At 44.1% G+C, this 27,415-nt stretch overlaps 1 protein-coding gene across 2 annotated transcripts; it reads right to left on the reverse strand.

The window, feature by feature from the left end:
- Positions 1-129: 129 nt before the first annotated feature.
- On the reverse strand, positions 130-26,811 carry LOC118366931 (raftlin-2). 2 transcript variants are annotated; one of them, XM_052493690.1, is made up of 8 exons: positions 26,112-26,811; positions 14,169-14,349; positions 12,451-12,743; positions 11,693-11,911; positions 4,738-4,844; positions 4,296-4,399; positions 4,105-4,198; positions 130-1,950 (listed from the first exon to the last, which is right to left on the reverse strand). In XM_052493690.1, the coding sequence occupies exons 1-8, from the start codon at positions 26,248-26,250 to the stop codon at positions 1,741-1,743; spliced, it is 1,347 nt and encodes a 448-aa protein (XP_052349650.1). In that variant the 5' UTR covers positions 26,251-26,811; the 3' UTR covers positions 130-1,740. The 2 variants fall into 2 exon arrangements, with proteins under 2 accessions (XP_052349650.1, XP_035605684.2); XM_035749791.2 differs by having other exon boundaries at positions 4,105-4,183; positions 26,112-26,809.
- Between the last annotated feature and the right edge of the window lie 604 nt (positions 26,812-27,415).

Below are 27,415 nucleotides of genomic sequence, written 5' to 3' on the forward strand. Positions count from 1 at the left end.
CCTTGATGAAGAAGGTTGAGGTGGCAGATGTGAATGTGGGGCGAAGCGCTTTAAAAGTAAATCGGTCAGTATTTAAGGATATAATATTTCTTAAGCAGAGAATACAACTGCACGCAGAGGAACAAGAAAGGGAATTCACTTTTTAATTAGATAAAACACCAATGACAACAAATAATTTCTCCAAAATGAAAACACTGCAACAGGTAGATAATACTGATTTGTTTCGCCATCCCCAAAAAAGGGAGTTAATTTAAAAACTTGTAGTCTCTGCATCTCTAGTAATACTTCCTGTTAACATTACGATATGTACAGCAGCATGTTGTTTTCTTATACAACAAGCCCTTGCTAGTTTCCCTTCACATGATCAAACATTTCAAAAGAGTCAACTGTCACTATCTCCTGAAGAAACTAGGGCTTTTGTCTCAAGATCTGAGGAGAGGAATCTACATCATCACTGAGCAGAATGAAACAATTGAGGCCTGATAACCAGTGCCATGTGGCTATGATGAAACAACTACCAGCAATTTCCAATGACAGAATAGGTGCAGGAACAGAATATCTACTGATCCGATGCCAACTGGTAAAATTGTTATAAAATACTTAAGAAATATACACTAATGATGACATCATGAACAGATTAGTGAACAATAGATGTTTAGCACCAATCAGACTGTCTGAATACAATGGCTCTAATGTACTGTATGTGTACATCTCAAAAAAGGTTTGAAATATTGTTCAATCGTTCCTACTTACCCAGGCACCCCTGTGGCTTGGCAGTCCTATCTCTGTGTGTGTGTGTGTGTGTGTGTATATATATATATAAAAACACATCTGAACTCACCCAAGAAATGAATGTACAAACAAGCTTATCCAGGCCTGAACTCAAACGCCCAGAGTTAAACACAACCATCACAGAAAGAGAGAGGGCTGTTTGTAATATGGCTGTATTCACCGCCACGCCCATAGACAAGTCTGACCTGGATATTGTCAGTACCGCCAACACAGCAAACGTGTCTATTTGTCCACCTGATAAATGTTTACATCCTGCTGGGTGTGTTTATGGGAAAGGAGAGGAGGGAGAGGAGCTGGTGGCAGGATGTAGATATGCTGTGTCTCTGAACCGTGTCACCTTGAGCCTGAGCAGACGTGATGTCACGTCAGAACGAGGAGAGTTGTATTGAATTGGATTGAATAGAGGTGTTGGCAGTTCTAAAGGGGAGGGTGGATGAGCGGGTGAGGAGGTTTTCCAAAACAGGAATAATGTCTGAAACGTGAGCAGTGACTGAAGAACAAAAACATTGGGACACATCTGTCCAACAGGTGTGTTGTGGGTCACAGGGAGATTAGTCCAGAGGTCTGCCTGTGCACAGAGAGGTTCTTCCTGGTGTGTCCTGTGCTTCCTGCTTTGTGCTGGTGACAGTTGTGTGAATGTGTGTGTCTGTGTTCTCATCACATGAAAAGGTGCAGCGTGAACAATGTGATCTTTTTGAATCATGACTAATACGTGTATGTGTAGAAGAATGTGGGTATGAGTAAAAGTATCCAATGTCAGTGAACACAGACTGCTTGGTTTTCCCAACAAAATTTTTAAAAAAGGAAATAACACCATCTCAAAATGGTGCGTATGGCTTCATAATAAAATACATTAGAAAGTGCCACGTTTTGCTTTCTAATCTATTATCTTCTTGGTTAGGGAAGAGATTAGAGGGATAGATATTATCTGTGTGTTAATGTCAGGGTTCACATGCATGTGACCTCTGCCGCCCCGTCGTCCTGCTCGAAGCCTCCCTCCTCCAGGTGGGACAGGGCGCTGGGGTACCCCCCTCCGAAGACGGGGAACCCCCCAATACCCCCCGCGGTGGGGGACAGCTCTTCAGTGGGGTGTGTTCGGGGGCTGACCACACCACGACTCACAGAATGAGTGGCCACGTCCCTCTGCATGGACCCCGCCTGGGAGAGGACAAAGAGGTGAGGAAGAGTCTAGCATGCAGTGTTGACTTTGGCAGCTATTTTAGATTTAGTTTTAGTCTTAAAATACTTTTTAGTCTTAGTCACATTTTTGTCATTTTATCATTTGTTAGCTTTAGTTACTATCAAACGACTGGACAATGTTGTCACATAATAGTCAGTGCATCTTTTTCTATTAAATAATGAATATTTAGGTTACCTCTAACTTCCATCATGTGCACATTCAGATAGCCATATCCAACTACTACTATCCCCTCATATACCTTAGCTGGCTTCATTGATATTGTGGCAGATTGTAACTAATGACAGCCATAATTAACCTTATAGGCTATAAAGACTTGGCTACAGGTTAGACAATTTACAGCTCTGATTTACAGCTCTGACTTTCTCCACATCATAACAGTCAGGGGGGGTAAATAAATTGTAGCTTTCCAAAAATGCCAGAAGTATTACTGTACACCTAATATTCAACAAATACCATTTGTTTTTCCCCATTGGAAAAAAAACTACCACAACTAGCATTTGTAGACCACGGTTCGAGATTGGCAACACAGATAAATAAATAACAGTGCACATGAGAAAATATAGAGCTTCTGATGTGATCAAAGCAACAACCACAAAAAGCCTACATGAAAGAGAGTAAACATGATTGTTTCTAGTTGATATCAGTTACAAGCCAAGTGTCCTGGCTTCGCAAGTTCAAAAGATTGATGAGTGTGACCGCCTGGGAGCTTTGTGGGAGAGCCAGGCAGATCAGCTCAATCAGACCGTGCAACTGAAAGATGTTAATTCTGCCAATGAGAGGATTGCATGAAATATTCTGCATGCATGCATGTTTAGGATTGGACAAAACTATGGAAGCCCATTCCCTGATAATTAAAAGTAAATAAATAGGCCAATGCTACCTCAAAATATCTTGGGGCCCAGAGTCTTGGGGCTCAGAGTTTCTCCTAATCTGGTTGACTAACCCAGTGGTTCTCAAACCTGTCCTCGTGGACTCCCAGCCGGTTCATGTATTTGATCTTTCCCAGAACCATCACACCTGATTCAACTTGTCAACTAATCATCAAGCCCTTGAGTCGGTGAATCAGGTGAACTGTTCTGGGGATCCCCGAGGGGAGGTTTGAGGACCACTGGACTAACCGAATCAGGTAAAATTTCAGACCCTAGTTGGAGGGTATGACATAGCAATAAATCAACTAGAAAACATGTTTAAATGATGGAACCAGATATTTTATAAATCAGGTAATGTGGTTCAAAATAAATAAATAGACAACTGCGATTGGACAATAGAACTAACAGGGCTGAGTTTGCTTTATGCAGTGTTGCATCATGTAAGGCATTTGCATCTGTAATTAAAAGGTTACTCACACAGTATGTCATCACTATTGTGTCGATTGATTAATTCCAGTCAATTCTGGAATGATAAGGTCTAGGTAGCCACCCGAAGTTTGAATATAAACCAAATTTGATCACATTTGACGAAACGAATGAGAAAACAAATGACGAAACATATCCTATATGTATGTTCTATTACCTCAGAACTTGGAGTTAGTATCTCGAAACTGAGATAGTATCAACATTTTTGAGTGTTGGAAATGGGATCTTCCAAAACAGATGAAAAGGAGTTTAATGTCAAATTAAATGTCCATTGGGCTCCCAAGTGGCACAGCGGTCTAAGGCACTGCACCCCAGTGCTAGAGGAGTCACTACAGACCCTAGTTCAATTCCAGGCGGTATCACAACCGGCCATGATTGAGAGTCCCATTTGTAGTCAGGAAAAATAGGATTTTTAAATGTTTTATTGTTGATGAAAATGTACACTGCTACCATGTACCTGTGATGATTTCAAATGCTCTATGCAATAACACCAAATGTTTTGCAGATAGTCAGGGATGTCATCAAAATCCTGCCTGAATATCCAATTAAAACAACTAACATCATATCGAATGCAGCACAGATGTATGTCATTGCTAGTGCTAACGTAATACAATTCATTGATTAGTATGATAATGCCAAAATCTCACTCTGATTTCATCTTTATCTTATAACAAAAACCCATAAGGGGCAGTATTGTCCCAAAAATAGCAACTTTCCTGGTGTAGTATTTTGTGCAAACTGAAGCCAAGCCCTCACCTGGTTCCTCTGTGGTACTGAAGACGTCTTGACTGGTCTCTGTAGGAACACCACCTGCTTGGTGGCCAGATTACCATCACTGGAGACACACAATCTATATATTAGAAAGGAAAATCCTCATACAAGGCCTGATGACCCGGTCTACAAAATGGACCAGTTTGTTCCAGCAAAACATCAATTATGTGTGTTACCTGTCATGACGGATGATCGGTGTGGGCAGGACACAGGTGAGCAGCCAGCCAAACTCAGCCAGTGTGTGAAGGAGTGGCCCGTAATCTGTCTTCACATCAGAACCCTATACAACACAGCAATGATGTCACACACTGGACACAGGCAATTGTTGCATGTTTTCTACACTTTGTTTATCTATCTTGTAGTATTACGATTAGGGTTGTTGGCACACAAACACACATTATGTTGCTTGCAAGTGAATGTCATTCACCACAACTAGTTGTTTGAGCTGTGTTTACTTGGACACACACAGAGACGTAACTGTAATGCTAATCTCCCTCTCTCCCCCAACAGGATCTTCCCCAGAGAATATCTATCTACTGCAACACATTCACCCGTCCTCACTGGCTGAACCACACACACACACACAGGTAATACATAACACACACACGGCTCTCTGACCTCGATGACGGTCCACTGCTCCACTACGATGGTGTCGTTGGCAGGAGGGGCAGTGCTTCTCTCCTCATAGACAAACAACCCCTCTAGAGACCTGGGCACGGGCTCACCTGAGACAACACACACAGATAATCAATCAACATACAATGCATATCTACCAGAAAACACACACTCAAACGCTATGAGTTACACAAATACAAATCAGTAGACAATGTTCATCAGCAGATACCTTTACTGTAGCGGCTGAAGTGCATTGTGAACAATGCTCTACACGTGGCAGTGAATTCCAGATAGTACAGAAAGGACACTACCTGTCAAACGTTTTAGAACACCACCTCATTCAAGGGTTTTTCTTTATTTTTACTATTTTCTACAATGTAGAATAATAGTGGAGACAAACTATGGAATCATGTCGTAACATTTTGTTTTTTAACAAATCAAAATATATTTGAGATGTGACATTCTTCAAATAGCCACACTTTGCCTTGACAGCTTTGCACACTCTTGGAATTCTCTCAACCAGCTTTGTGACGTAGTCACCTGGAATGCATTTCAATTAACAGATGTACCTTCTAAAAAGTTCATTTGTGGAATTTATTTCCTTCTTAATGTGTTTGAGCCAATCAGTTGTGTTGTGATAAGGTAGGGGTGGTATACAGAAGATAGCCCTATTTAATTAAAATATTTTATTTAACAAGGCAAGTCAATTAAGCACAAAGTCTTATTTACAATGGCGGCCTAGGAACAGTGGGTTAACTGCCTTGTTCAGGGGCAGAATGACAGATTTTTACCTTGTCAGTTCGGGGATTCGATCAGCAACCTTTCGGTTACTAGTCCAACGCTCTAACCCCTAGGCTACCTGCTTCCCCTACCTGCTATGGTAAAAAACAAAGTCCATATTATGGCAAGCACAGCTCAAATAAGCAAAGAGAAACAACAGTCCATCATTACTTTAAGACATGAAGGTCAGTCATTCTGGAAAATTTCAAGCACTGAAAGTTTTTTCAAGTGCAGTCGTAAAAACCATCAAGCACTATGATGAAACTGGCTCTCATGAGGACCGTCACAGGAAAGGAAGACCCAGAGTTCTCTCTGCTGCAGAGGATACATTCATTAGAGTTAACTGCATCCCAAATAAATGCTTCAAAGTTCAAGTAACAGACACATCTCAACATCAACTGTTTCTCTCTACCATATCATCTGATTCCTGCCGCTCTGGCTCATTACACCGGATCATCGCAACTAGCTAACTGCATACGAGTGGCTACTGTTAGCTACACCTCAGTCCCAAAGCAAGCACCAGCTAACCTCGAGCTAGGCCTACATACCAACCAATTCTTGTGCTACAATACCTCCTTTGCCAATTGGCCTGGACCCTTTATTGTCGATACGGAGCCCCGCCAATCCATCACGAATGGACTGCCGACGTGATCGCCCGATGTGGTCTCAACAGGCTGTTCTGTTACGATGTCGCCGAAGAACCATCTAGCCCCGACCCGCTAGCTTTTCTGAATGATGTGTCCCCTGCTCGCCGAGCGTAGTAGTGACTACCGAACGGCACCCTGACTCACCTATTGCTGCTCATACAGTGGGACAAAAAAGTATTTAGTCAGCCACCAATTGTGCAAGTTCTCCCACTTAAAAAGATGAGAGGCCTGTAATTTATCATAGGTACACATAGGTACACACAACTATGACAGACAAAATGAGAAGAAAAAAAATCCTGAAAAATCACATTGTAGGATTGTTTATGAATTTATTTGCAAATTATGGTGGAAAATAAGTATTTGGTCACCTACAAACAAGCAAGATTTCTGGCTCTCACAGACCTGTAACTTCTTTAAGAGGCTCCTCTGTCCTCCACTCGTTACCTGTATTAATGGCACCTGTTTGAACTTGTTATCAGTATAAAAGACACCTGTCCATAACCTCAAACAGTCACACTCCAAACTCCACTATGGCCAAGACCAAAGAGCTGTCAAAGGACACCAGAAACAAAATTGTAGACCTGCACCAGGCTGGGAAGACTGAATCTGCAATAGGTAAGCAGCTTGGTTTGAAGAAATCAACTGTGGGAGCAATTATTAGGAAATGGAAGACATACAAGACCCCTGATAATCTCCCTCGATCTGGGGCTCCACGCAAGATCTCACCCCGTGGGGTCAAAATGATCACAAGAACGGTGAGCAAAAATCCCAGAACCACACGGGGGGGATCTAGTAAATGACCTACAGAGAGCTGGGAACAAAGTAACAAAGCCTACCATCAGTAACACACTACGCCGCCAGGGACTCAAATCCTGCAGTGCCAGACATGTCCCCCTGCTTAAGCCAGTACATGTCCAGGCCCGTCTGAAGTTTGCTAGAGAGCATTTGGATGATCCAGAAGAAGATTGGGAGAATGTCATATGGTCAGATGAAACCAAAATATAACTTTTTGGTAAAAACTCAACTCGTCGTGTTTGGAGGTCAAAGAATGCTGAGTTGCATCCAAAGAACACCATACCTACTGTGAAGCATGGGGGTGGAAACATCATGCTTTGGGGCTGTTTTTCTGCAAAGGGACCAGGACGACTGATCCGTGTAAAGGAAAGAATGAATAGGGCCACGTATCGTGAGATTTTGAGTGAAAACCTCCTTCCATCAGCAAGGGCATTGAAGATGAAACGTGGCTGGGTTTTTCAGCATGACAATGATCCCAAACACACCGCCCGGGCAACGAAGGAGTGGCTTCGTAAGAAGCATTTCAAGGTCCTGGAGTGGCCTAGCCAGTCTCCAGATCTCAACCCCATAGAAAATCTTTTGAGGGAGTTGAAAGTCCGTGTTGCCAGCAACAGCCCCAAAACATCACTGCTCTAGAGGAGATCTGCATGGAGGAATTGGCCAAAATACCAGCAAGTGTGTGAAAACCTTGTGAAGACTTACAGAAAACGTTTGACCTCTGTCATTGCCAACAAAGGCTATATAACAAAGTATTGAGGAACTTTTGTTATTGACCAAATACTTATTTCCAACCATAATTTGCAAATAAATTCATTAAAAAGTTAAATACAGAAAATCACATTTTAATTTTTTTTTTCATTCTCATTTTTTCTGTCATAGTTGAAGTGTACCTTTGATAAATTACAGACCTCATCTTTTTAAGTGGGAGAACTTGCACAATTGGTGGCTGACTAAATACTTTTTTGCCCCACTGTATATAACCCCTAGTATTTATTGTCTATACACACACTAGGTAAGACCTGAGCGGACCACCCCCTGTATTTTGGTTACCGCACCAGGTGATGCTAAAAGATTAGGTAAGTAGTGGGTAGGCAGGTAAGTTAGGAGAGGGGACTCTTTAACTTTCTTTGGTTCCGTCCAGACCCTTTTCCCCAAATTACCATGTGAAGGAATAAATAAATTCCCAGTAAACAGTACATGTTCTGCCTTTGTCATCCTTACCCGCACCTACAGTCCCATTCATCTTTCACTCCACGGGGAGTTGAGTTGGAGCAGGGTGTTGCGTTCCCTCTTTCTAGAGGCTTACGTAACATGTCCTTATGATCACTTGGCTACACAGCCGATGCCCCCCCAGACTATTTCAATAACACAGTACCTAATTTTGTTTACCTGTCGGCCCCAGCCTCAAACTCCGATCCTGTACGTACCTAACTGACCCGCTCTGCCCATTCATCGCCATTTACCAGTTGTCTTAGCTCTCCTGATCAACACCTGTAATTGCATTATGCCTCTCTCTAATGTCAATATGCCTTGTCTACTGCTGTCTTGGCTAGTTCTTATTGTTTTATTTCACTGTAGAGCCATCAGTCCCGCTCAAAATGCCTTAGATAGCTCTTTTGTCCAACACCACACACATGCAGAGACCTCACCTGGCTTAACTGGTGCCTCCAGAGACGAAACATCTCTCATCGTCACTCAATGCCTAGGTTTACCTCCACTGTACTCACATCCTACCATACCCTTGTATGTACATTATGCCTTGAATCTATTCTACCACGCCCAGAAATCTGCTCCTTTTATTCTTTGTCCCCAACGCACTAGACGACCAGTTCTTATAGCCTTTAGCCGTATCCTTATCCTACTCCTCCTCTGGTGCTATAGAGGTTAACCCAGGCTCTGTTGTACCCAGCACCACTCCTATTCCCAGGGTGCTCTCATTTGTTGACTTCTGTAACTGTAAAAGCCTTGGTTTCATGCATGTTAACATCAGAATCCCCCTCCCTAAGTTTGTTTTATTCACTGCTTTACCATACTCTGCCAACCCTGATGTCCTAGCTGTGCCTGAATCCTGGTTTAGGAAGACCACCCAAAATTCTGAAATTTCCATCCCCAACTACAACATTTTCTGCCAAGATAGAACAGCCAAAGGGGGTGGAGTTGCAATCTACTAAAGATATAGCCTGCAGTGTTCTGTCATGTTATCCAGGTCTGTGCACAAACAGATCGAGCTTCTACTTTTAAAAATCCACCTTTCTAGAAATAAGTCTCTCACTGTTGTTACAGGCCCCCTCAGCCCCCAGCTGTGCCCTGGACACCATATGTGAATTAATTGCCCCCCATTTATCTTCAGAGTTTGTACTGTTAGGTGACCTAAACTGGGATATGCTTAACACCCCGGCTGTCCTACAATCTAAGCTAGATGCCCTCAATCTCACACAAATTATCAAGGAACCTTCCAGGTACAACCCTAAATCTGTAAACATGGGCACCCTCATTATATATCATCCTGACCAGTTTCAGTGATTTTGCAATTCGTTCCAGTCATTGGCAGCAGAGAACTGGAAGGAAAGGTGGCCAAACGAGGAGTTGGCTTTGGGGATGACCAGTGAAATATACCTGAAACTGGAGTCTTATATCTCCCCTCACTGTAATATAAGCAACAGCTGTCAGAACAGCTTACCAATCATTGCACCTGTACACAGCCTATCTGTTAATAGCCCACCCAACTACCTTATCCACATATTATTTTTTGCTCCGTTGCACCCCAGTATCTCTACTTGCACATTGTCATCTGCACATCTATCACTCCAGTGTTTAATTGCTAAATTGTAATTATTTCGCCACTGTGGCCTATTTATTGCCTTACCTCCCTAATCTTACTATATTTGCACACACTGTATATAGATTTTTCTATTGTGTTATTGACTGTATGTTTGTTTATCCCATGTGTAACTCTGTGGTGTTTGTCGCACTGCTTTGCTTTATCTTGGCCAGGTTGCAGTTGTAAATGAGACCTTGTTCTCAACTGGCTTACCTGGTTAAATAAAGGTGAAATAAAAATAAAAAAAACTGTTCAGAGGAGACTGTGTGAATCAGGCCTTCATGTTCGAATTGCTGCAAAGAAACCACTACTAAAGGACACCAATAATAAGAAAATACTTTCTTGGGCCAAGTAACATGAGCAATGGACATTAGACCAGTGGAAATCTGTCCTTTAGTCTGAAAAATTGAGATGTGTGGTTCCAACCGCCGTGTCTTTGTGAGACGCAGAGTAAGTGAATGGATGATCTCCGCATGTGTGGTTCCCTCCATGAGGCATGGAGGAGGAGGTGTGATGGTGCTTTGCTGGTGACACTGTCTGAATTATTTAGAATTCAAGGCACACTTAACCAGCATGGCTACCACAGCATTCTGCAGTGGTATGCCATCCCATCTGGTTTGTGCTTAGTGGGAATATAATTTGTTTTTCAATAGGACAATGACCCAACACACCTCCAGGCTGTGTAAGTGCTATTTTACCAAGAAGGAGAGTGATGGAGTGCTGCATCAGATGATCTGGCCTCAACAATCACCCGACCTTAACCAAATTGAGATGGTTTGGGATGAGTTGGACCGCAGAGTGAAAGAAAAGCAGCCAACAAGTGCTCAGCATATGTGGGAACTCCTTCAAGACTGTTGGAAAAGCATTTCAGGTGAAGTTGGTTGAGAGAATGCCAAGAGTGTGCAAAGCTGTCATCAAGGCAAAGGGTGGCTACTTTGAAGAATCTCAAATATATTTTGATTTGTTTAACACTTTTTTGGTTACTACATGATTATTGGTTACCATGTTATTTCATAGTTGTGATGTCTATGTAGAAAATAGTAATCATAAAGAAAAACCCTTGAATGGGTAGGTGTTGTAAAACTTCATTAGAATTACAATGAACAAGTTACAGAGATGTAGGCTATGTGCACACACCAGAATTTTCCTGTGTGTGTGTGAGAGAGCGACAGAGAGAGACTCCCGTGTGCTATATTCCCAGGCCCCAGATGTCTACAAATGATGTGGATTTTTGCGGCTGCTGCCAGTCTATGGCGTAACAGGAAGCCAGGTCGGGAGGTTGGGAATAGAGCTCCAAATATAGCCACAGTGGGAGAGATAAGGGAGGAGGCAGAGAGGGGTAGAAAGGAGGAGGAGCATGAGAGAGAGGAGGGGAGAGAAGAGGAGGGTCTAAGAGACAGGAAGTGACTCGTCTGGGGGACATAGGGGGAGGGGAGACAAAAAATAAAAGGAACTCATTTTTGAGAAGACGCAAAAATAGATCAAGTAGCAGAATGAGAGAGGTGGATGAGGACAAAGTGTTCTTAATCTCTCTATACTCTCTGGTCCTCTGGAGCTCAGTTGGTAGAGCATGGCGCTTGCTTTGCCAGGATAGTTGGTTTGATTCCCTGGACCACCCACATGTTAAACCATATGCATGCATGACTTTGGATAAAAGCGTCTGCTAAATGGCATGTATTAATATATTATTAATATTATTATTATTAAATCCCATCCTCTCTTCCAGAGAAGTAAAGTGTCACAAGATATTGACCTATCATTACACTAATGCTCTTTGCTGGAGATCTTACAACTCCAAAGCAAGATGTCACAGCACGTATGTTGTTATTGCTTTTTAAGCTTGGTGTGGCTGTTATACAGTATGAGTCTTACATCCACCTTAAGAGTCTCTCTATATCTCAGCATTTGACAGTACCTTTGGGTGTGTCCCAGTACACAAACGAGTCCACCAATGACCAGCCTTTGCGGTAGTAGGCTGCAGTCAGCTCCAGCCAATCGGCCTCCAGCGCGCTGACCACCTGACCCTTCCTGGACACACGCATGGACAGTGCCCCCTGGTGGTACTGACAGGCCAGAGCTTCCAGCGGAGCACAACCTGGTGCCCATGAGTGGAAGAACACCAGCAACCTTAGGTCTGGGGGGGTGTAAGAGGTAGATGGTCAGATCAAGAGAACAAGAAAGAAGGTGCAGAGACAACAGACATTGGCGCTCTATGTGAACTCATCTCGCCCTACTTCGGACGAGGACGTCTCAGTCTGTATGGTTGTCTCTGTGGTGAGGAGTTGTGCCCTGCTTGGTGGGTGAGGGTTAGCTGACTGACATGCAGAGGCCTACTCTACCCCAGGGCCATCAGTCAGTGTCTTCAACACAGAGTTCAACTGAACATCACTGACAGATCAGGGGAGAGGCGGATGAGTAGTGTTGAAGGGAGAAACAAATCTAGGACTCCACAGTGTGGCTGTGATGTGTTCAGCATTTTGAGGTTGTGTGACATTAAGAGGAGATAGCAGATATAGCCCACATGTCAACATTGATAAGGTGAGGGGACAGATGAGGAGAGAAGAGAAGTAGTCTCGCGTTGCCATCCTTCCAAGTCGTGAGAAAGTGGAAGCCTGGGAGCTGAACAGAAGACGAGACACGGGAATAAAAGAGAAGAGAGAACTAGTATCTCACCAGGGCTGTAGGTAGGGCTGTGATCCTCCAGTTCTCCTTCTCCAGGAGGGGTACATGGAGGAGTGTGTGGGGGGGATCGATAGCCTCTCCTGGGGCTAGGCACCCTGCCGTTACTGCCCCCTCCTCCAGCCTGCTGGAGCACTGAGCCCACAAACCTCACTCCGCCCCGGGCACTACTGTTCACCCTGTCGATCAGTGCTCTAACAGTGTCGTCTGTCAGGGACTCCCCTGGGATAGGCCACTCCTCCACCCTCAGCACAGGAACACTGTGACACATGGACACCACCTGCTTACTAAGAGACAGAGGGAGGAGAGAACAGAAGAAAGGAGAACAGAACAGAGACACAGACGTTCAGTCATTGTACTGCAGGTTCAAACTGGTAATCACAAGCTGTATACAGGGCATTCATTCATCATTCATGTGTTTTGACTGTTAGCTACTCTGAGACTGTAAAGCCATGTCTAATCTGTATGCATTAGCTTGGTAAATAGTCTCTTGCTACAGAGCCCTGTCCAGCTGGAGAGTTCATACTTGATTTGTTTTTGTCAGTGTTTGCAGACAGAATTCATAATTGATTAATTGGCCATGCATGAGATGGCTACTACTTTCTAAACATAAAGCATAAACAACCATACTAAATAGCTAGTGTATATATACACACACACATACACATTGTAGTATATGTATATTCAAATAAAATACACATTTTAATAATATGTAATATTACAGGTTTGATAATAACACAGAAGGTACCATGTGAGATTCTGAGGTCCCATTGGCCTTGAGAGAGCCGTTGTTGTCAGGGTACATTTCTACCCAATGGCAACCCCTGCAGCTCAGAGCCCCACAAAACATACTCTCCAGGAGTCTCCCCCTAACCCCTCCCCCTTAAACAGCAGTCTGACCTCCCACTGAAGTTGCATTAAATATGCAGCTACATCATCTATCATTCATCTACAGTATTTACCAGGTTGGATGGGTTAAGGCTGGGTAGCTTGTTCCAATGCTGAGCTCAGATTAAGGGATGGGTGGGAGGGTTATGGGTTGTGGCGGCCCCTGGTCTAGGCACAGATCTAAGGTAAGTTTTGTGTTTTACCTCCCAAATGGTTCAAACTGATTCTAGAACGGGGCAATTCCACCTGGAGCGGCTGTCTGTGTGTGTACGTGCCTCCAGGCATGCATGCTTGGGTGTCTGGTACCCGAGTCGTGGGCGGGCCAGGATGGCTCGGTAGAGCAGGTTGAAGGGCAGGGAACGCGTGTATGTGTCTGGTACCTGGGTCGTGGGCGGGCCAGGATGGCTCGGTAGAGCAGGCTGAAGGGCAGGGAACACGTGTATGTGTCTGGTACCTGGGTCGTGGGCGGGCCAGGATGGCTCGGTAGAGCAGGCTGAAGGGCAGGGAACGCGTGTATGTGTCTGGTACCTGGGTCGTGGGCGGGCCAGGATGGCTCGGTAGAGCAGGCTGAAGGGCAGGGAACGCGTGTATGTGTCTGGTACCTGGGTCGTGGGCGGGCCAGGATGGCTCGGTAGAGCAGGCTGAAGGGCAGGGAAGGTGTGTATGTGTCTGGTACCTGGGTCGTGGGCGGGCCAGGATGGCTCGGTAGAGCAGGCTGAAGGGCAGGGAACGTGTGTATGTGTCTGGTACCTGGGTCGTGGGCGGGCCAGGATGGCTCGGTAGAGCAGGCTGAAGGGCAGGGAACGTGTGTATGTGTCTGGTACCTGGGTCGTGGGCGGGCCAGGATGGCTCGGTAGAGCAGGCTGAAGGGCAGGGAACGCGTGCGTCCAACAGAGAGAATGATGGGATGCAGAGTGGTGAGGACATAGCCCTGGGTGTAGTAGGGCTGCAGGGCCTGGGACAGCTCGCACAGAGAGGACACATACTGCACCGTGGGGCGACTACCTGAAGGGGGAGGGGAGGAGAGGAGAAAGAAAAACAAAGGAAGTGGAGAGGAGGGGAGATGAGACATGGGGAGGATGAGGAGAAGAACAGAGGGGAAAAGGGGGCAAGGAGAGGAGTAAATAAGGAAGATAAAAGAGAGAAGGAGAAAGAGGAACACAGTGAGTCAATAAAATCACTAGAAACTCCTGCATAACGAAAAGAGGAAGGAGGAGTTGAGGCTAGCAGCATGACATCTGTCTTCCTCTGTCTGTAGTCTAACCCCAGAGGTTAAGTCTGTCCTGAACTGAACATCAATCAGATCTTCTTGTCTGTCTGCCTGTGTGTCATATAATCTCTTTAGCAGGCCCTTGCTATTCCCTAGTCATACCCAGAGGAGATAAGAGGGGAAATGCTGAGGTATTCACACAGAGAGAAAGTGGAGAGTAGAAGGCCAGTCTGGAGACTCTGGACTGTCACATAAGCAGACAGTTTACTGTAGCAGACAGACACTCTTATGCAGAGCGACTTAATCATTAAATAATGCTGCCAGTCTCACACTAGCAGCACATCACTTCACGAAGTCTTCTCATGGTCTACAGCTAACAGTTCCAAAATAAGACATCTCCTCTTGCTATGCTGATCAGACAGATGTCTGTTCATCCAGTGGTTTCTCTTTCACCACCAGTAACCCTGACAACTCTAACCCAGGGCAGGTCCTGATGAGAGGACACCACCATAGAACCACCAGTAACCCTGACAACCTTAACCCAGGGCAGGCCCTGATGAGAGGACACCACCATAGAACCACCAGTAACCCTGACAACCTTAACCCAGGGCAGGCCCTGATGAGAGGACACCACCATAGAACCACCACCACCACATACTCTGCTATATATACACACTGTAGCTTACCAGCTACCTCTCTAGCTGTGGTGGTGTTAATGTGGTAGTGCCTCGCTTACATTGGTATTCTAGGGGTGTTGCATTAAGTTAGGACTGAAGTCATGTGTTGCCGGGGTTCTTTTTTTTGGTTTCGGTTGGTTTGCAGTGTTGTTGCAGAGCGGCAGGTATCCTAGCGGGTTAGAGCGTTGGGCCTGTAACTGAAAGGTTGCCGGTTTGAATATCCACGCCGACAAGGTGAAAAATCTGTCAATGTGCCATTGAGCAACCCTAATTAACTATAGCTGACCCTGTAAAACAACATTTCACTGCAGCTATCCGGTGTATGTGACAATAAAACCTATAGTTGTCTGTGTTAAGGGGGCATTGTGTTAATGTTTGTTGATAACATGTGACTAGTCTGTCTGGTGGAGTTGTTTTCTATAGTTTTCTCACGACTCTGTCTGGAGACCTATAGCATCACCATACATCCTGTGTTCACAAAGAGGGTCTGTTCACAGGGCTGGCTCGGTGCCGGAGACATACACTCACACCCGAAAGTAAACACAATCACAGTCAAGCATGCATGTAAGCACACAAAAACAAACACCAAATCCCATTTTTAGACATAAAAACAAGCTCCACACATTTCAACTGACGGAACAAGCTCATCATATATTCACACACAAAACACACTCCCACTCAAATCTCATACACACACTCTCTCCCACATAAACACCTCTGGGACGGAGATAATAACAGCTTGTTACTGGAATTTCTGCCATGTGAATTTGGCAGGGCTTGGCTGAATTTGGCTATGGTTTAAAACATCCTGGCAAGTCCAGGTCATAGTGAAATCTCTAGACGGCTGGGTGGCCAGGGAAGCAGTGGACGAGAAGCTTTTGAACTGGTGGCGTCTCTGTCATCTCAGCATTTGTGTCTGAGTGTGTATGTCTGTTGGGTCCCACCTGAGCAACGAAAATGACATTTTCACCAAAAGCTCCCTAGAGGAGCTCAACGCCAGGCTATTAATCCAGTCTCTCTCTCTCACACACACACACACACACACACACACACACACACACACACACACACACACACACACACACACACACACACACACACACACACACACACACACACACACACACACACACACACACACACACGTCTCTCTCGCCTGGGCTCTTTTGTCCCTCTCCATCTCCCTTCTTTCAGCCACCTCACACCCCCTCCCATCACCACGGCTCACCCTTGTCAACCCACACACTGAGCCCTCTGTTCTCTACTGTGTGTGAGAAAAAGAGAGAGGAGAGGGGGAGCACAGGAGGGGGAAGAGAGAGGGGCCGACTGTGGAAAGAATGAGGGAAATGGGGAGAAATTAGAGGAGGAAGGAGATACCAAGTGTGGTGCAAAAAAGGGGTTTACAAGAAAGATTTTATGGGCCAGAAAGCTTGTGTGAAAAGGAAGCTTGTATAAAAGTGAGGAAGAGGGAAAGAAAGCTGGCAAAAGAAGAAAGGTGAGTAAAAAAGAGAAAGAATGAGGGTAGAAGGAGACTTAAGGAAATTGAGAGGAAAGAGACAAAAGGGACGCTGGATTCCAAATATAGGGCTTTCCATTGAAAAAGACCCATGAGTACCAATATGTGAAGTTCATAGGAACATATCAAATTGGGTATCAAATTAAATCTAAGAGTCAATATTTTGGGGAATTTAAGGCATACAATTGTTTTTCACCAATTTTCCAAAATGTGCCATAAGTTAAGGCATTGATTTCTGGATAAATAGATGAAGACAAAAAAAATCTACCAGAAAAAGTCTTAAAGGTATCAGAAATACATCAAAACACAATAATGTTGATGTGAAGGACCCCTACTAGAATTACCCCCCCCCCCCACAACAAAAATCAGTAACGTAATGTCTGCAACGGAATTGGCTATAATTACCTGAATCTTCAGGAAATGTTGGTAATGAACAGAAAATCAAACGGAATTTAGGTCATTTATACTTAAATAACAGAAAAAAACTGTATTCATATATATTGTATTAATGTATTATACCTGTGTCCATACATGAGTTTCTAATAGATAGACCATATGGTTCAAGAGAAAGTCTACTCAACAGCATCTAATCAACGATGGCATTATTTTCTATTAACCCTTCCAACTGTGTTCTCAACGGACACCAGTTTGACGTTAAAACATCGACAACAAATACAATGCCTATAGAATTTCTTCACATTTTATTGTGTTACGAAGTGGGATTAAAATGGATTTAATTGTCATTTTTTGTCAACAATCTGCACAAAATAATCTGTCATGTCAAAGTGGACTAATAAATCAACAAAAAAAATAGTAATATACCTTGATTAGATAAGTATTCACCTCCCCTGAGTCAATACATGTTAGAAACACCTTTGGCACCAATTACAGCGGTGAGTCTTTCTGAGTAAAGCTCATAAAAGCTTTGCAGACCTGCATTGTGCACTATTTTCCCATTATTCTTTTTAAAATTCTTCAAGCTCTGTCAAGTTGTTGGGGATCATGGCAAGACAGCAATTTTCTAGTATTGCCATAGATTTTCAAACAGATTCAAGTCAAAAATGTAACTCGGCCAGTCAGCAACATTCACTGTCTTCTTGGTAAGCAACTCCAGTGTAGATTTGGCATTGTGTTGCAGGTTATTGTCTTGATGAAAGGTGAATTGCTCTTCCAGTGTCTGGCTTAAAGCAGACTGAAGCAGGTTTTCCTCAAGTATTTTGCCTGTCTTGAGCTCCATCACCTTTCTTTTCATCATAAAAAACTCCCCAGTCTTTGCCGATTATCAATAAATGCATCGATGACGTCGTCCCCACAGTGACCGTACCTACATATCCCAACCAGAAGCCAGGGACTACAGGCAACATCTGCACCAAGCTAAAGGCTAGAGCTGCCACTTTCAAGGAGCGGGACACTAATCCGGATGCTTATAAGAAATCCCACTATGCCCTCAGATGAACCATCAAACACAGGACTAAGATTGTATCCTACTACACTGGCTCTGACGTTTCTTGGATGTGGCAGGGTTTGCAGACTATTACTGACTACAAAAGGGAAACCCAGCCTTGAGCTGCCCAGTGATGGGAGCCAACCAGATGGGATAAATGCCTTTTATGCTCGCTTTGAGACCAGCAACACTGAAGCATGCAGGAGAGCACCAGCTGTTTTGGATGACAGTGTGATCATGCTCTCCGTAGCCAATGTGAGCAAAACCTTTAAACAGGTCAACATTCACAAGGCTGAATGGATTACCAGGACGTGTACTCTGAGCATGCATGGAGCAACTGGCAAGTGTCTTCAACTACATTTTCAACCTCTCCCTGACCGAGTCTGTAATGCCTACATGTTTCAAGCAGAACACCATAATCCCTGTGCCCAAGAAAGTGAACGCAACCTGCCTAAATGACTACCGCCCCATAAAACTCACGTCGATAGCCATGAAGTGCTTTGAAAGGCTGGTCATGGCTCACATCAAAACCATCATCCCGGAAACCCTAGACCCACTCCAATTCACATACTGCCCCAACAGATCCACAGATGACGCAATCTCAAATCGCACTCCACGCTGCCCTTTCCCATCTGGAAAAAAGGACCACCTATGTGAGAAAACTGTTCAACACCATAGCGTGTGTTGCGTTCAACACCATAGTGCCTACAATGCTCATCACTAAGCTAAGGACCCTGGGACTAAATACTTCCCTCTGCAACTGGATCCTGGACTTCCTGACAGGCCTCCCCCAGGTGGTAAGGGTAGGCAACAACACATTTGCCACGCTGATCCTCAACGTGGGGCCTCTCAGGGGTGCGTGCTTAGTCCCCTTCTGTACTCCCTGTTGACTGCATGGCCAACATACGACTCCAACACCATCATCAAGTTCGCTGACAACAAATTCTACCGAATGTAGAAACCTTTCTTTATCTTTTTCGAGACAGTGACATTTCCCTCTACTCCACAGTAAACTCCCTACCTAAGCTTTGTATTTAATTGATCTACCCTTGTGAGTGTTTAACATTAGCCTGTCTTATTATATTTTTTCTATTCGTTTTGAAGACTAGCCATGTTTTTTTAGTGCACTTTGTTGTTTCTAATGTAATGTGTTATGAAAGTATTACTTAAGTATTTAATATTTTTTTCGCATGGGCATATACATTCCTACCTCATTCAAAAAGCATGTTCCCATGGTATATCGGATATATAAAATCTCATGTGCAATGTACTGTATTTCAAGCATTGTTTACTGTAATTGAAAAAAAGTTTGCTGACAACAACGGTGATAGGCCTGATCAGCAAAGATGAGACAGCCTATAGGGAGGAGGTCAGAGACCTGGCAATGTGGTGCCAGGACAACAATCTCTCCCTCAACGTGAGCAAGACAAAGGAGATGATCGTGGACTACAGGAAAAGGAGGACCGAACACGACCCCATTCATATTTCCGGGTGTGTAATGGAGACGGTCGAGAGTTTCAAGTTCCTTGGTGTCCACATCAACAAACTATCATGGTCCAAACACACCGTGACGACGCCTCACAAGTCCTCGACTGGCAGCTTCATTAAATAGTACCCACAAAACACCAGTCTCAACGTCAACCATGGTTTTATATTGTACCCCAGAGGAGAACAGAAACTAGCTGTCCTCCAGCTACAGCATGGTGCTGCCCCAGAGAGTGCTATTGAGGCTACTGTCGAACTTCACTGTAAAACAGTGTGTCTTAAAAAATTATTTGGCGACGGGAATATATTTAATGGTTTTAATGTTCGTCCTCCCCTTCCTCTGCTGAGGAGCCACCACTGGTGAAATTGCCCGTACACTACAGGAATAAACATGAGGACAGAGTGTGTAGATCTCATGTAAAGTGGAAAGGATTATCCTAATATGACTACCAAGGCACCATCTCTGTTAACAAATCATTACATTAGCTAAATATTATACCAGGCTAGACAATCTGGACCCTCTCTTTCTAAAATGATCTGCCGAAATTGTTGCAACCCCTATTACTAGCAAGTTCAACCTCTCTTTCGTATCGTCTGAGATCCCCAAAGATTGGAAAGCTGCCTCTTCAAAGGGGGTGACACTCTAGGCCCAAACTGCTACAGACCTACAGTATATCTATCCTACCCTGTCTTTCTAAGGTCTTCGAAAGCCAAGTGAACAAACAGATTACCGACCATTTCGAATCCCACCGTACCTTCTCCGCTATGCAATCTGGTTTCAGAGCTGGTCATGGGTGCACCTCAGCCACACTCAAGGTCCTAAACGGCATCATAACCACCATCGATGAGACATTACTGTGTAGCCGTATTCATCGACCTGGCCAAGGCTTTCGACCCTGTCAATCACCACAATCTTATTGGCAAACTCGACAACCTTGGTTTCTCAAATTATTGCCTTGCCTGGTTTACCAACTACTCTCTGATAGAGTTCAGTGTGTCAAATCGGAGGGCCTGTTGTCCGGACCTCTTGCAGTCTATGGGGGTGCCACAGGGTTCAATTCTCGGGCAGACTCTCTTCTCTATATACATCAATGATGTCGCTCTTGCTGCTGGGGATTCTTCCTAAGTATACTTCTGGCCGCTCTTTGGACACTGTGTTAACTAACCTCCAGACGAGCTTCAATGCCATACAACTCTCCTTCTGTGGCCTCCAACTGCTCTTAAATGCAAGTTCAACTAAATGCATGCTATTCAATCGATCACTGCCCGCACCTGCCCGCCCGTCCAGCATTACTACTCTGGACAGCTCAGACTTAGAATATGTGGACAGCTACAAATACCTAGGTGTCTGGTTAGAATGTAAACTCTCCTTCCAGACTCACATTAAGCATCTCCAATCCAAAATTAAATCTAGAATCTGCTTCCTATATCGCAACAAAGCATCCTTCACTCATGCTGCCAAACATACCCTCGTAAAACTGACCATCCTACCGATCCTCAACTTCGGCGATGTCATCTATAAAATCCAACACTCTACTCAACAAATTGGATGCAGTCTATCACAGTGCCATTAGTTGTCATCAAAGCCCCATACACTACCCACCACTGCGACCTGTATGCTCTCGTTGGTTGGCCCTCGCTTCATACCCTTCGCCAAACCCACTGGCTACAGATTATCTACAAGTCTCTGCTAGGTAAAGCCCCGCCTTATCTCAGATCACTGGTCACCACAGCAGCACCCACTTGTAGCATGCGCTCCAGCTGGTATATCTCACTGGTCACCCCCAAAGCCAATTCCTCCTTTGGTCGCCTTTCCTTCCAGTTCTCTGCTGCCAATGACTGGAACGAACTGCAAAAATCACTGAAGCTGGAGACTCTGACCTCCCTCACTAGCTTTAAGCACCAGCTGTCAGAGCAGCTCACAGATCACTGAACCTGTACATAGACCATCTGTAACCAGCACATCTACCTACCTCATCCCCATACTGTATTTATTTATCTTGCTCCTTTGCACCCCAGTATCTCTACTTGCACATTCATCTTCTGCACATCTACCATTCCAGTGTTTAATTGCTATATTGTAATTACTTCGCCACCATGGCCTATTTAAAAAAATATATATATATTTTCCCCACATTTATTTAACCAGGTAGGCAAGTTGAGAACAAGTTTTCATTTACAATTGCGACCTGGCCTATTTATTGTCTTAACTCCCTTATCTTATCTCATTTGCACTCACTGTATGTAGACTTTTTGTTTTCTTTGTTTCTACTGTATTATTGACTGTATGTTTTGTTTATTCCAGGTGTAACTCTGTGTTGTTGTATGTGTCGAATTGCTATGCTTTATCTTGGCCAGGTCGCAGTTGCAAATGAGAACTTGTTCTCAATTAGCCTACCTGGTTAAATAAAGGTTAAATAAAATAAATATACCGTTCTGCCAATCAGGGCCCTGCGACTTCACTGGAAACTCCAGTTAGCCGAACAGGGCAGAATTGATTCTTCACAGTGTGTTAAACCATATCACTACACCAGCCAGGTTTGAAATGTACCACTGCCCTTGTAGTCTCCTCCAAATGTAATATAAACTCTATAATCAGAGATAATCCAGCATTTTCTAGGGTCTGGTTCCAGTCAGATTAACACAGAGAGAGAAAGAGAAGAAGAGATTATAGTAGATTGTGGTTGCGTTGAATTTGTTCTGGAATTACATCCTCATATGGTCCAGGTGAGGCGGAATTTAATTTGCCACATACAGACAAATACCAACATCTAGCCTGGTTCCAGGTCTGTTTCTGCCGCCTTGCCAACTCCTACGGCCATTGGCGTGAGAATGACCATAGGAGTTGGCAAGACAGCACAAATAGATCTGGGTCCAGGCTACTAAGAACAGGAGACTGATGAGAATCCAGGCCTAGCTGTCAATCGAGGTAAACAACCTTGGAAAGAGAAGAGTCATAATATTTTAGGATAGCTGGGTGGTTGGATACACTTATCCCTCATCCCTAAATCCTTTAATCTTTCAATCTATCCTCCTATCCAACTAATATCCTCTAGGGCCGGGACGACACCAGTATCTCGATACTCGTTAGTATCATGGCAAGAAAACAAAACACAAAGCGGATTTAACTTCTTTAGGAAAACACCAGTAATGTTGCAAACATCACGTTGTCATCCAGAGTCACATGTATTTATTTTCCAAGCTATAGCACATAATATGCTACATACAGCAGGTTTTTAAAGGACCAAAGAGTTAGATCTGCTTCATGTTTTCATTTTTGCCATGGAAAAAATATCGTCACAGCCCAAATATCCTCCCATCCAGCTTGAATTATTAATCTCTCTAGCCACCTCTGTCCAACCACAAATCCAATCTCTCGACCTGTCACCCCTCTGCCCGTTATTTTATCCATCCAGCCACCCCCTTTACATCTCTCCATCCCCCACTCAGCCCAGTAGAGCCCCTGTGGATCAACAGTGTGAGGCCCACTCTGCCCCCCTCTTCACGGGCTGCCGTCCAGCCTCTGTCCTCGGTCCAGCTGAGCTCTCCAGCCCTCCCTTCCTCCCTCCCTCGATCCACACTGACTGTAATGCGGGGCTAAACTAATCAGCATGTGAGGCTTTAGCCATTAGACATTAGCCACTTTGATGTGATGCCCCTGGCCTCTGCTTCCGCCACAGGGAGGAGTAATGGTGCTTTAAAAGGAGGCCAAGCTACTGGGCTGGGCTGCTACTGGGCTGAGGGGTGGGGGTGTGCATGTGAGGGAAGATGCAGCCAGCAAATGGCTTTGGAGAGAGGTTGTGTATGTGTCCCAGAAATGTTTCAAGGAGAAGTGAGGGAGAGAAGAGGGAACATGTGGTGGGTTCTAACTAGTCCCCAATCTTCAGGCACGTCCAGTGTTGATGCGAACACTAATGTCAATACTGAATCTAAATCCCACTAGTTTGGCATAAAGCAGAGAACAGCAATGAAACTGATCCAAGATGGATGATTAAGGACGCTATTTCTAATCTTTATTAATCTGTCCGTTTGGCTCTGCCTCACACTGAAACATCTGGCTCAGAGGCTATGGAGGAGAGAACATGGTAGTAAGCAGTCAACCTAGCCACCTATCCAGTGAAATAACCAGGTACTGGAGGTCATGGGAGTCACACTTGACTTGAGAAGGTATAGTACCTATAGCAAGCATCAAATGTCAATCAAATGTGGCTAAGCTCTTCTCATAAAGAACTAAGACAAGTAATGCTTTGATAATGTGTAGCACAGACAGGCACACAATACAGCAGTACCTAGAGGCATTCAGAGGAGTAGGTACTGTCTGGCTGCACCTTTAAACCCTTGAGAGTCATGTCAAATTATAAGCATCATATTGTTTTCATTTCCAGCCTCTTGGAGTGCGCCTGCTACTCAACCGTCAGTGTGCGGGTCTCTATACACGCCTATAAAGCAGCTTACAGTGCAGTCAGAGGTATTCTATTATTTTTATTTGACCCTGCTGGTCATCTATGCACATTTTAACATCTTGGCCATGTTCTGTTATAATCTCCACCCGGCACAGCTAGAAGAGGACTGGCCACGCCTCATAGCCTGGTTCCTCTCTACTTTTCTTCCTTGGTTCTGGCCTTTCTAGGGAGTTTTTCCTAGCCACCGTGCTTCTACACCTGCATTGCTTGCCGTTTGAAGTTTTAGGCTGGGTTTCTGTACAGCACTTTGTGACATCAGCTGATGGAGATGTGGAGATGTGTCGTTTGCTTTGCCTCAAGGCATCTGCAGGCCAGGCGCTCCTCACTAAGGAATGGAACTGTCACGTTTAGGAGTATGTATGCTCCAAAACAGACCCTCAGGCTGTCTATACATCTAAAGTATATACAGTATTTAGGGTTGAACTTGACAACATGCACCACAGTCCCAATATGTACACAGTAGTACATATCATTTGATATTTACATTAAGCAGTACTTCATTATTTCAATAATGTCTATGAGGCTGTTTTTTTTTCTTGACAAGGATTTATGTTGGTGTGGAAGTCACAACTACCAGCCTACACAGACAGGGACTCCTACATCCAGGTGAACAGGATTTGGCTGGTGTGGAAGTCACAACTACCAGCCTACACAGACAGGGACTCCTACATCCAGGTGAACAGGATTTGGCTGGTGTGGAAGTCACAACTACCAGCCTACACAGACAGGGACTCCTAAATCCAGGTGAACAGGATTTGGCTGGTGTGGAGGAAACCCAGGACTTTCTGCTTACCTCCCAAAGAAACTAAGGTCACTAAACTGTTGAGGCAGGTGAGGCAGTTTACGTACTCACGTACACACTTATTGAGAATATATACGTAAATGTATTTAGGCTTTGTCCAGATAATAAGAGTAAGAGTAACTGTATCAACTGTATCAACTAGTGGGCTTTACTCCAAACCCCTGAACTGGGAGCCCAGACACTTCCTACTGTGTCCCAATAACCCATGTAGACATAACCACATCCTCATATCTACAGCTCATAGGCCTAACCATAAGGACAGAGGCTGCACAGTGAGAGAGATAGTGGCGACTCACACTAGGGAGCCTCAGTCTACAGAGTGAAATACGTTACAAGTATTTATTAGGGAATGGGGTTGAACACGGTTATATGGGTTCAACACCCTTATTTGGGTTCTACCAGATACTAAACTAACAACACTCCATCTAAAGTGGAATACACCACTGTTTACATGGCTGGCTTCTAGCTAAACAAATGTTAGCATTATTTCCCTTCCAAATAGGTCATTGGTACATCAACCAGTCCCAAACTCCTCATGTTGTAGAGATTACACTAAAAACACTGCATTCTGACAAAGGATGCTGTTGCACTTTCAGATGGTCAGAAATCATATAATAATGATGGCAGGTGTCTGTGAGATTAGGACAGAAGGGAAGGTATTTTTCCTTTCACATAGATACGCGCACACACTGGAAGAGAGGGGGTAAAAGAGAAAACTTCGACCTATTTCTCTGGACGAGAAACTGACAGCACTGTTGCTAGGAGAGACGACCTGAGCCACTGCATAGGATACACACGTGTAGTGTTCCAATTAAGATCAGCCACATGAAAGACCACTGCAGCCTATTTGAAAAACAAACCTGCCGTTTGTACACCACTGTTCAAAAAACAAAATCCATACATAGTCAAAATAGTGACAAGCTTGAAAAGCACCTAAACCAGGTTATTTCAGAGGAAAATAGTAATTCATGTTTTTCTTTCGTTCATAGCCTCGTCAATATCTAAAGAAAGAATGTAGAACGTAGAATGTATGCACACATGACTGTAAGTCGCTTTGGATAAAAGCGTCTGCTAAATGGCATATATACATATATAAAGAAACATTGTTTATAATATATCCTAAGTATTATGCTTAATGTATCTGTATCAAGGTGAGACCCAAATGCATACCTTCCAAACTGAAATCCAGTAGCACATACTCGTAAACGGTGTCGGTTTTGATCTCTACTTGTGGTCTCTTCAGAGTGGAGTAGATCTTCCCGGGGCTGCTGTCCTCCGGGTCTTCCAGTTTCCTCAATCCGCAGCCCATAGTGCTGTGGTGGGATATCCAGCTCAAACTGCCCGTGCACGGTGACGGGAAGAGCCCGCTCCGCTATACAAACAGTTTTGTTCTTGCTTTTAACGGGATTACTCCATCCCCGGAGACGCTATTAATCCGTTTGAGTGCCACCGGATAATCACTGTTATTTTTTATTTTGGGGGGCAATTGTACAATAAGAATATTATTTTTCTGTAAAAACTTATTTTGAAACGAAACGTGCGTCTGGAGCGTGCAGCTCTCGTTCCCTCTTGAAAAAAAACTCACGGAAAAAAAGTTACATTTGACAACTACTCTGCGCGAGCGGCTACTTTGTTGAAAACGTCGATGAATTGTCAACAAATCCACTTTTGGTTTTATTTTCACCGATAAAACGATATCGCGTGTAGCTTATCACCAGGACCGAATCGTCTAAACGAGTGGTTTCAGTAAAGCCGAATAATACGTCTGTGTGATTTAGAAAAGCCAAAGCAGCTTGCAGGAGACAGAAAAAATGGGAGGACCGAAGGAGAGGAGGTGATTTGGGCAGCAACAACATCCACTGATGTCTAACTGAGGAAGTTGTAGCCTAGCTCTATTTTTATGATATTCTGTCACACTTCATGTAGTTTAGGTCATAGATCATATAACATTGTTCAACCTCTATAGTTCAGGTTTGTGCTGTTTTAGTTCAAAGAAAATACACTGTTACCCTACTACTGCAGGGCAGGGTAACCTTTTCAGGTTATATGGAGTTCCTTATATAATTAGACCATACTTTCGTATGAATTTACAACCCCAGTAACGTTAGATTATATTGAGGGCATTGGTATAATTCAAAGCCACCGGAGTTCAAATAGTTACTGTAAGTAATTGGAGTTCCAAAGTGAATGACAGAATGTGTGACCAAGGTGTGTACCACTCCACCTGTTCAAAGGTTTATGGAGCAGATAGTTTCATTCACCTGTCATTTCCATTACCAACACTTTCTCTAAGTCAGTGACTGAAGTCCAAGGTCCATCTCTATAGTTATGGCTCATAACTCATATCTGCCTAATTATCTAAGACACAGGCATGTTGACATGTGCACAGTCAATCTATCGACCCCATCTTTTCACTACTGGAGGTCCATTATGACGTAATTGAAACGTTCTATGACAGAGAGGTTATTCAGAGT

The sequence above is a fragment of the Oncorhynchus keta genome, chromosome 34, assembly GCF_023373465.1.
Source record: "Oncorhynchus keta strain PuntledgeMale-10-30-2019 chromosome 34, Oket_V2, whole genome shotgun sequence".
Classification (NCBI taxonomy): domain Eukaryota; kingdom Metazoa; phylum Chordata; class Actinopteri; order Salmoniformes; family Salmonidae; genus Oncorhynchus; species Oncorhynchus keta.

What these genes read in the sequence shown, in the direction of transcription:
- LOC118366931 (XM_052493690.1), bottom strand. Translation starts at nt 26,250, where the DNA reads ATGGGCTGCGGATTGAGGAAACTGGAAGACCCGGAGGACAGCAGCCCC. An exon ending in CTGGCCCGCCCACGACCCAG is followed by an intron (nt 12,744 to 14,168) that starts GTACCAGACACA and finishes TCTGTCTCTTAG; the next exon opens with TAAGCAGGTGGTGTCCATGT. An exon ending in AGCAGTGGACCGTCATCGAG is followed by an intron (nt 4,400 to 4,737) that starts GTCAGAGAGCCG and finishes TGTGTTGTATAG; the next exon opens with GGTTCTGATGTGAAGACAGA.